We start from the raw sequence: 10,849 nt of genomic DNA, 5'->3' as shown, positions 1-10,849 counted from the left end.
GAGAGAGAGAGAGAGAGAGAACGCTGAAGTGGCAGGTGTAGTTTTTAATCCACAGCACACCAACACCACCGCTGGCAGCAGGTGATGACGTAAGTAGTGGCTAGGTCCCGAGAGCAGGCCAGTGGAATTGCCTATACACTAACAGGCATGGTATGACATGTATTTCTGTGATCTTAATATATGGGGATTGGAAGTAAGAAGATCAGGACTTCCTGATCAAGAAGGGCAGCCTCTGATACACAGTGAGTTTAAGGCTAGCCTGGATCACATCAGATTTTGAGAAAATGGTGTTGGTAGTGGTGGGTAAAGGCATTCAGCAGCAAGCCTGATTACCTACATCCCTGAATTAGATCCCGGGAACCCACATGGTGGAAGGAGAAAAAGGATCCTGAAAGTTGTCCTCTGGCTTCTGCATATGCGCCATAGCACACAACATCCACCTTCACATAAATACGTGTAAAAAAAAATTTTTTTTTGAGACCCAGTCACATTATGTAGTCCTAGATGACCTGGAACCCTCTCTGTAGACCAGGTTGGCTTTGGATTCATAAGATCTGCTAGCGAGCTGGCTTAGAAGTATCCAGGTAAGAAGTCAGGTGTTTTCACGAACACGGTAAACTCCCGCCCTGCGGAATCTGATGCCTTCTTTTGGCCTCTGCATGTGCACACAGGCATGCGCAGACCGACACAAACTAATTAGGTTTTTTTTTTTTTTCTTTTAAACCGCAGTCCGCTAGCTGGAGCGAGAGCTAGTGCGTAGCAGCCCTTTCTCAGGCTCCGCAGTGGGTAGGGTGGCTTTAGTTCAAACTCCTCTAAGCAGCTTAATTGTGTTGTTTTCTCTCTCCTAAACAGGGAGACCGGAAAGCATTGTGTTTCGGAGACCAAAAATTTAACTTACACGAGGTGGGAAAGGAATTTGATCCCAAAGCAGCTCACCCCACTCCAGGCTCCTTGGATGTTTGTTTGATCACAGAAGCGCCCCTGGAGGAGGTGATCAAGCGCCTCCAGGTGAGCCACAATGCCATGCTTATTAAGAAAACTACTGCAAATACTCTGGAGATAGAAGTATGACCCAAAAGGCCAGGTCTTCCTCAAACCTCAGACCCGAGAGATCTCATCACACCCACATCCTGCCTGCACACGATTATCTACTTGTTCTTTTGATTGACGGATGTCACTTCCATGTAACCAAATGGATTTTAAAAAGATACACAACTCAATGAACACCCATACAGTTAGAATGGACATTCAGAACTGTAAAGCTTCATGTGAGATTTTACACGTAAATCGGTATTGAATATATTTTATACATTTATCCACCATCAAAACTAAAACAATAACAAACAATTCAATCCAGACTTAGAAGTAGTAATACAGTAGGGTCTGGCTAATTTGGGTGCTTGAAATTTTATTTATTTGCAAGTCTTCTAATATAATGATTTTTACAAAATTAAAAGAGTATTTGTAAAGAACGTTTGGATATAATCTTTTGTCATGTTAATATCTAAGAAAAGACATTAAAGGGTTGGTGAGATGGCTCAGCGGTTAAGAGCACTGACTACTCTTCTAGAGGCCATGAGTTCAAATCCCAGCAACCACATGGTGGCTCACAACCATCTACAATGAGATCTGATGCCCTCATATGGGTGTCTGAAGACAGCTGCAATGTACTTACATATAATAAATAAATAAATCTTAAAAAAAAAAAGACATTAAAGCTGGGCGGTGGTAGCGCACGCCTTTAATCCCAGCACTTGGGAGACAGAGGCAGGTGGATTTCTGAGTTCGAGGACAGCCTGGTCTACAGAGTGAGTTCCAGGACAGCCAGGGCTACACAGAGAAACCCTGTATCAAAAAAACAAAACAAAAAAAGACATTAAAATATGATCAGAGCTGGACGGTTGTGGTGCACACCATTAATCCTAGCACTCTGGAGGCAAAGGTAACACATACACACACAAACACACACACACACGATCAGTCTTGCTTTGTTATGGGAAAAGGAAATATTAGGTAGTATAGCTCAGTGGTAGAGTTCTTGCCTAGCATGCACAAAGCCCCAAGTTTCATCCCTCAGCACTGACAAAAATCTATCCTTATCATCCTTATAAGAACTTTTTTTTTTTTTGGTTTTTCGAGACAGGGTTTCTCTGTGCAGCCCTGGCTGTCCTGGAACTCACTCTGTAGACCAGGCTGTCCTCGAACTCAGAAATCCACCTGCCTCTGCCTTCCAAGTGCTGGGATTAAAGGCGTGCGCCACCACTGCCTGGCTCTCCACCAAGTATTTGAAAACTCCATCTTATCTTGGCAAGCGACAAAGCAACTAACACAAATCGTTTCAGGGCTGGGGTGTAGCTCAGTGGTAGAATGCTTGTTGGGCCAACAGGAGGCTGTGGGTTCAATCCCCAGCACTATTAAGGGGGAAAAGAATGTAGAATGACCCAGGCCTTGTGTTTAAATTCTAACCCACTAGCACTACTCTTGCTCCCATTTTACAAACGAGGAAACTGAGATGCATGACAATGACACCTTCTTCCCAAGGCCAGCCATCTGGAGTCCAGTGACATAGTCTGGGTCACTACTGGGAATGAGATATTGGCTGTGGTTGTAGTATGCGTGAGGCCAAGTTCAAACCTTAGAACATGAGGGAAGGGAAGGAACAAGAAGGAATTCTTTTAAAAAAAAAAAGATTTATTTTATTGTATGTGAGTTCACTGTAGCTGTCTTCAGACACACCAGAAGAGGGCATTGGATCCCATTACAGATGGTTGTGAGCCACCATGTGGTTGCTGGGAATTGAACTCAGGACCTCTGGAAGAGCAGTCTGTGCTCTTAACGGCTGAGCCATCTCTCCAGCCCAAGAAGGAATTCTTAAATAATTAAGTTGTGGTCTCATATATCTGGAACAATGATTTTTGTCTTTTCTGTTCACTTCATTCAGGCTTTCGATGTTCCCGTTGAGGAGGGCCCAGTCTCCAGAACAGGAGCAAAGGGGCCTATTCTGTCCATCTACTTCCGAGATCCTGACCGAAATCTCATTGAGGTGTCCAACTACGTCACCTCATGATTGACATTGGCCTTCCTCCATTCTGTTCCACAAAATGTTATCTTATCCCTAATTTCCTACAAATCCCAGAGACCTCGAAGAACTGAGAACTTGGCAAAGCAAAGGGGACCTAAGACAGGTTTATGTGCAAACTTCTGCGTCTCGAGAGCCTCCCTTAAAGCTACCCCAATAAATGACGAATCTTTCCACATGAGTTCATCATTCTTGGCCTGTCTGAGGGCTTGTCTAGGGCATGGGTTTTGTGGGACTTTTGGAGACATGGTCTAGAGTTTGGTGTCTCTAGAGATTAAATCAGGGGTCATCCTTTTGAGATTCAAGGCCTTTGACAAATTTCTCCTTGCTAAAGATTCTTTGTTTCTCTTCCCATTTTTTTAAAAAAGATTTATTTATTTATTTATTTATGTATATGAGTACACTGTCACTGTCTTTAGACACACCAGAAGAGGGCATCAGATCCTCTGGAAGAACAGTCAATGGTCTTAACCTTTGAACCATCTCTCCAGCCTCCACATCTTTAGATTGTTTTTTTAAACTCTATGAATTTTTATTTATTGTATGTATATGAGTACACTGTGAGTGTCTTTAGACACAGCAGAAGAGGGGATCAGGTCCTGTGGTAGAGCAGTCAATGCTCTTAACCCTGGAACCATCTCTCCAGCCCCCATATCTTTAGATCTTAATTGAAGCCCAGCTCCCAAAATAGAATGAGGTAAATTAGCCTGCCTCAATCCTGTTTCTCTCTTCCCCTCCTTCTCTCCTTCCCTTACTCCCTATTCTTTTCCCTATTCTTTCTTTTTGTTTCCTTCTTTCTAGACAGGGATATATATACATCAGGCTGGCTTCAAACTCAATCCTCCTGCTTCAGCCTTTTTATGTATATGAGCCACCACCACATGGCAAGTTTCTTCTGGTTCTGTCCTTTTATCCTTAGTATACTACCCACTCGTTTAGTGACTAAAAAAAGCATATCTTAAGCACACACTGTGTGCTAGGCCTAGTTCCAGGCATAGGTGAGACAGTGCTGAACAGATAAGCCTATCTCTTCAGGCATGGTGGTACTTTTGTAATCCCAGCACTTGGGATGAAGAAGTAGGAGCACTCCATGATCTAAGCCAGTCTGGTCTACATAGCAAGTTCCAGCCCAGGTAGGGCTATAGAGTGAGACCCTGCCTCAAAACAAAACAAAATCCTAGCTATGTATATGAGGCTGCCACTCAAGTAAGAGATAAAAAATGAATAAGATTAGAACAGGGGCAAGTGACATAGCTGCTTCCACTGGGCTTGACATAACCATGGCCATTATGAAGCAGAGTAGCTAATATGGTAAAGCACAGGAGATCTTGCTCAGTGAAATAAACAGAACTATACCACAGATAACTAGGTTTGCAGTGATACTCATTCTTGCAGAGAGGGAGAGGGAACGTCACAAGATGTTCATAAGACCCTCCCCAGGGACTCCAACGTCTACTTTCTTAGAAATGCTGAAGTATGGAAGAGGTAAAACTTGACTGGTGTGGTAGGATTCTTGAGTGCTGTAAACATCATCCTGGCTCCTACGTGGTCACCAAGCTGGACTTGACAGACTCTTTGGTCTATCAGCTCCTTCCCTATTGGGTGGTACAGAGGCATTTATTTTAGATTCTCTCCAGAAATGACACAAAATGTGACCAAGCAGGGACATGACTGAACCAAAGACATGCAGAACATCCACAGAGAGCCGGGGGTGGGGGGGGGCGCATCTCCCTCCATGAAGATGAGATAGTGTGTCTCCCTGGTCAATGTGGCCTGTCACTTAAGTATGCTGATGACCTGGAAATAGCCTTACACTACAGTCCCTGAGAGTCCCACAGGCGGAGCTGGCTGTGTGAAGAAGCTGTGGGAACAAGATGCAAAACTGGGGCTGAGCTGTCTTTCTGGAGGAAACCTGCCTGGGTGAGGAGGAAGTGCCCTGGGTAGGAGGTACCAGGATGCCATCCTACACAGCCATCCCTAATTTGGGGGGGGGGAGAATAATGAAATAGAGGGATGAGTTTGTAATTTCTTACAGCTGGTAAGGTCGAGGAAAGTGTACGAAGAGGAATACATCAAGAAACCCCTCCTGGGCTGGAGAGGGCTCAGGAGGTAAAGCACTCACAAGCCTGCTTACATTCCCACATTGCTGTTCATCACCAGAAAGTCAGGTCACAAACTCACACAGTCCAGGAACCCAGAGGCAAGAGCTGATGCAGAGGTCACGGAGGGTGCTAATGACTGGCTTTCTCAGCCTACTTCCTTATAGGACCCCAGGACCACCAGGCCACAATAGGCTGGGCCCTCCCACGGCAATCACTGATTGAGAAAATAAATGCCTTCCAGGCAGATCTGATGGAGGCATTTTCTCAGATAAGGCTCCTTCCTCTCTGATGACCCTAGCTTGTGTCAAGGTGACACGAAATCAGCCACTACACCATGCAGGCCTGAGTTTGATCTATGAATCCATGGTGACCTCTACCCCACTGTACTCTTTCCTGTGGAGAAAGGACAGCTCACTATGTTATCAAACTTAAGAGGCTCATGGTCTGGTAAGAGGCGCATGATATGTGACAAGGTTACTGAGAAAATTCCAAAACAGCTTAAGCCAGTAAAACAGCAAAAGATGTTTGGGGGTCTCCTAGGACACTGGCTAATCTTCAGACCCTACCTTGCCCATGTTACCTGTTCTTAATATAATTTGATTAAGGGGGTAGTGGTGTGGGATTGGAACAAAAAGGCTTCAGAGACTTTTTGGTTTTTGGCAACATCAGATGTTTATTAGGTGGAGAATGCCCTAGGTTTTGTTAAGGGACGTGGTAACTGGCAAGCCCGGCTGTCTCAGATATAAGGAGGCCTTTCCGGTGTGAGTGGTCATGCTCCTCCTTAACTCTGATCTTGCAGGAGGAGCTTCTCTGAGACCAACAACTACATGAAGGGCTTGCAGTATTTAGTTCAGCGTGGCCAACAACTCTTCCAGTTCAGGCTGAGCTTTGAACCTTCCCTTGAAGTCTTCTTCAGTGTGCTCCCTCACTGACAATCTGACTCCTTCTGGAAGATTGCTTTGGAGTATTTCCAAGAAAATCTCTACAAATGTAGCACTCAGACCGTTGATCTGCACCACTCGCTCATGGATGATAAGGACCATTTTGTTGCCTTGGTCTGGTTTTGGTGGGCATTGCATAACTTTCCTTGACTTTGATGGACAGCTGGTTGCAGAGGCGGTGGACATACTGGGCATTACTTTCTGCCAGACTCAGGTCATAAGTTGTTAGGTGGATATTTAAAACCCCATATTCATAATCTGTCCCCACATTAATGGTTCTCACTTCTAGTTTTGCATTCTTCTTTTTGGGCTCTAGTGTGTTCACCAAGTGTCTGTATCTTCTCATGCCATGAGTGGGCTTTGTCTTGTAGTGCCAACTGGTCCTCACAATACCACCTGCAGAGTAAATGGGATGCCCTCCCAAAATTCTGAATCTTAGAAGGGAAAAGCCATGCTTAGAAACAGTATTGGTCCACATGCCAAGAGCCTTTCCCAGGGTTCCGTTCATTCTCGACCACTGCGGCTTCTGAGCAAATCAAAGATCTGCCCTAGCAATCAGGACCCTCAAGAGACTTGTTTCTGTTAAGTTGTAGGGGTTTATTTTAAGTAACCTACAGTTGATTAAAACAGAACTTAAGATAAAAACAGAAGACACATAAGGACAGAGCAAGAAATGGACTCTACACACACTAACAATGTCTCTAAAATGAATGCTTATAGCAAAAAGGTCTTCACATTAAATTTTTACTATTTATGCTTTTTTTTCATTACAGGAAAAAAACCCTAAAATCTGATTTTTTCCCCTTCTTTTTCTTTTGGACCAAATGCCATTTTCTTCTAAATTTATTGACCTTTGGAAGTTTTTACATAATAAAACTCTTTCAGTGAAAGACTGGAGTTTGCAAAGGAAAAGATAGCCCTCTTATAGGGTACAAAGAATGTTTAAAACAAAGGATAATGGGAAAATGGTTCCAGTCCCTGCTTATTTTATTATCCTTAGACTCAGACTCACTTGTCTTCCCTCTACCTCAACCCCAAGCTACATGATCTTTTTTTTTTTTTTTTTGGTTTGGTTTTTCGAGACAGGGTTTCTCTGTGTAACCCTGGCTATCCTGGAACTCACTCTGTAGACCAGGCTGGCCTCGAACTCTCGAACTCAGAAATCCACCTGCCTCTGCCTCCCAAGTGCTGGGATTAAAGGCGTGTGCCACCACCGCCCAGCTAAGCTACATGATCTTTAAGATCAAGAAGGCTGAAGTGTTTTTCAATAATTTAAAAAGAAATAAAAATTCACATTTAAAACGGAATACTCTAAGTCAGGAACTATTTTCCCATCATGCATTTCTGTGAACAGGTGTCTGAACCAAAACACTAAAAATGTCATAACCAATTCAACTTTAATGGATCCTGACTCCCATGAAAAAAGAATGACAACTCTTAAGAGGGGCACTGGGTTTTCGTTTTTTTTTTTTTTTTTTTTTTTTTTTTTTTTTTTAAAGATTTATTTATTTATTATATGTAAGTACACTGTAGCTGTCTTCAGACACCCATATGAGGGCATCGATCTCATTGTAGATGGTCGTGAGCCACCATGTGGTTGCTGGGATTTGAACTCATGACCTCTATAGGAGCAGTCAGTGCTCTTAACCGCTGAGCCATCTCACCAGCCCTCGTTTTGTTCTTAATTTTAAATTCCTTAAATATGGAAGAGGAGGGAGTATAGGAGTTAATTTCCATTAATATATAGAAGTTATTGCAAAACTATAATTGTAAACACACATCCATATAATCAGACTTTGCATGCAGTAGCTGAGAGAATCCAGACATTTCAGTGAAACTGAATTTGCCTGGCAGGATGCTAGAGAGTTGCCCCAGTGATTGACTGCACACTGCTCTTGCAGAGGACCTGAGTTCAGTTCCTAGCACAGCTCCAAGTGGATCAGAACCTTCCAGCCTCTAGTGGTACCTGCATTTATGTACACACACACATACACACACACACACACCACTTAAAAATAAAACTAAAGAAAGAGCAGTATGGCCAGACATGGTGGTTGAGGCCTGTAATACCAGCACTTGGGAGGAGGATGAGGCAGCAGGATTGCCATGATTTCAGTGTCAACCTGGGTTACACAGTGAGTTCCCGGCCAGCATGGGCTATAGCGTCTTCAAAAAACAAACAAGGGCCAGAAAGATGACTCATCAAGTAAAGAAATTCGCTACCCACGAAGTCAAAAAGAGAATTAACTCCTCTGATGACACCTGCGCTATGGCCTGTAACCCCCCCTCTGCCCAAACTAAATAAAATGTCATAAAAATTTAAAGCATTATGGGGTTTGGTCTGTGACAATCTGTACCTACACTTGGGCTGTATTTCTGCTTTAATTTCTTTAATTTCAACTTTATTTATCACTATCATTATTATTATCATTATCATTACCGCTCTCTCTGTGTGTATATGGATGCGTGCGCTTGTGTGTGTGTGTGTGTGTGTGCCATGCATGTGTATCATATGGTGACAGAACTTAGACCGACAGGCTTGTGTGACAAGCATTTTAGCCTTCTTAGCCATCCATTGCTGTTGTTTGGACACAGAGTTAGACGGTATTGTGTGACAGGAATAAAGTTACCCCACATAAGGCCCTGGAAGAAACAAAGAAGTCACTGTATCCAATTTGAGCTTGATTGAATCAGTGAGCTTAATTGGGGCCACTTACAGGGGCGTAGGTGATTTATGGGGTGGGTATACCCCTACTTCTTGTCCAAAAAAAAATGTCAACTGTCTACAAATCCTTGGAGAGGGGCTAGAGATGGCTCAGTGTGTAAAGAGCTTTACACAAAGTGTTTGCAGTGTAAGCACGAGGACCCGAGTTCAGATCCCCAGCACCCATATAAAAGCCAGGTAAGCTACCATATGCTTGTAAACCCCAGCACTGGGGAAGCAGAGACAGGTGGATCCTGGGGGTTCACTGGCCAGTCAGCCTAGCCAAAATAGTGAGATCCAGGTTCACTAAGAAACCCTGTCTAAAAAAAAAAAAAAAAATCAAGGTGTATGGGCTTGGTGTTTAACAATGCATGCTGCTTTTCCAAGGTATCCAAGTTCAAGTCTCAGCAACCACATTGGACAATTTGTAACTGCCTGTAACTCAAGCTCCAGGCTATCTTCTGGTCTCTACAGGTGTCTACATGCACATGGCAGACAGACAGACAGACAGACACACACACAGACACATACACACACATACATACGCACACAGTCATTGGAGAAGGGTGGGACTTATGTTGGCTAATTTTATTTTATCCACTTAAGTGAAGGAGAGTAAACCTGGAGTAGGGAACCTCAAATGCCTCCATAAGAGTGGCCTGACATCATTCACCAGGGTGAGTCTTACTGATTGTTCATCCCACACACTCCCCAAACCCCTACATCTAGCCTAGTCTGGCCACACCTACCTAGTCTATCCCCAACTTCTAGGCTTCTGCCAGTACTCTCCCTAACTGTTCCCAGTCTACAGACCTGTCCCGTGCCATCCTGTCCCGTGCCATGTCCAACCTCTTGGCTTGCTCACATCTTGTACATCCTTCATCATGCCCTAGCCACATGCGTTTGCTTGATCCTCTCTTCCACACATATTCCCAGACCAGTCAATCTCCCTCCAAACTCCAAGCTTAGACCAGGATGTTCTTCCTGCACACTAGCCTAGCCTCCTGTGTTCACTGGATGTCACTGTACCTAAACCACATTCATCTTTTAGGCCCAAACTGGACCACACATTCTCTGTTCTGGCTCAACCTACTCTGTCCATATCAGACACAGAACAAAAGACGTCCTCATAGTAAAAATACCAACAACATGAAAGATCAAGGCAGTATCCACCCCTAACACCAATCCACCCGTCTTGTATAACTATTCTTTTTTTTTTTTTTTTTTGGTTTTTTGAGACAGGGTTTCTCTGTGTAGCCCTGGCTGTCCTGGAACTCACTCTGTAGACCAGGCTGTTTTATCCCCCACAGAGATAAAACAACTTGTCACTCAATGATGGTAGCTCCAAGAAGAAATCAGAAAAGAAAAAAAAATGTCCTAGAACTAAATACAAATGAAAGCATGGGCTGGAGAGATGGCTCAGCGGTTAAGAGCACTGATTGCTCTCCCAGAAGTCCTGAGTTCAATTCCCAGCAACCACATGGTGGCTCACAACCATCTGTAATGGGATCCGATGCCCTCTTCTGGTGTGTCTGAAGACAGTGACAATGTACTCACATACATAAAATAAATAAACAAATGTAAAAAAAAATGAAAGCACAACACAATAAAACTCCTCAGACACATGGCAAACTAGTCTCCAAGTGCCTACAATAAAATACAAGACAGACCAGGGTGTGATGGCGTAGAGGAAAGCAGAACTCTGAGTTCAAGGCCAGTCTTGTCTGTGAAGCTAGTTCAGGACAGCCAGGGCTACACAGAGAAACCCCATCTCAAAACAAACAAACAAACAAACAAACAAACGAACATATAAAAAAGAGCAAAACTAAATGACTTCATGATGCAACTCAAAAAAATTAGGAAAGCAAGACCTAACCAAATCCAAACTTATTAGATGGCGAGAAATAATGAAAATCAGAGCCCAAATAAGGAAAATAGAAACAAACAAACAAACAAAAATACAATGAATCTAAAAGCTGGCTCTTTGAGAAGATAAAAAATGATTGACAGATTCTTGGCCCAA

At 43.4% G+C, this 10,849-nt stretch overlaps 1 protein-coding gene and 1 pseudogene across 1 annotated transcript in view; one reads left to right on the top strand and one right to left on the bottom strand.

Annotated features, from left to right (window-relative positions):
• The window catches only part of Glod5 (glyoxalase domain containing 5), a 14,127-nt gene extending 10,868 nt beyond the window's left edge, over window positions 1–3,259 (top strand). Inside the window, exons 3-4 of the mRNA XM_028770852.1 lie at window positions 853–1,008; window positions 2,942–3,259. Of these exons, the coding sequence (XP_028626685.1) occupies window positions 853–1,008; window positions 2,942–3,067 (282 nt within the window). The 3' untranslated portion in view covers window positions 3,068–3,259. The remainder of the gene's footprint in view (window positions 1–852; window positions 1,009–2,941) is intronic.
• A 2,767-nt stretch (window positions 3,260–6,026) lies between these two features.
• On the bottom strand, window positions 6,027–6,630 carry LOC114624021 (annotated as a pseudogene).
• Between the last annotated feature and the right edge of the window lie 4,219 nt (window positions 6,631–10,849).

Source organism: Grammomys surdaster, unplaced genomic scaffold (assembly GCF_004785775.1).
Source record: "Grammomys surdaster isolate TR1022 unplaced genomic scaffold, NIH_TR_1.0 204, whole genome shotgun sequence".
In the NCBI taxonomy this organism is placed as follows: domain Eukaryota; kingdom Metazoa; phylum Chordata; class Mammalia; order Rodentia; family Muridae; genus Grammomys; species Grammomys surdaster.
The sequence above is the reverse complement of the archived record's forward strand: the minus strand, read 5'-3'. Positions and strand labels throughout refer to the sequence as shown.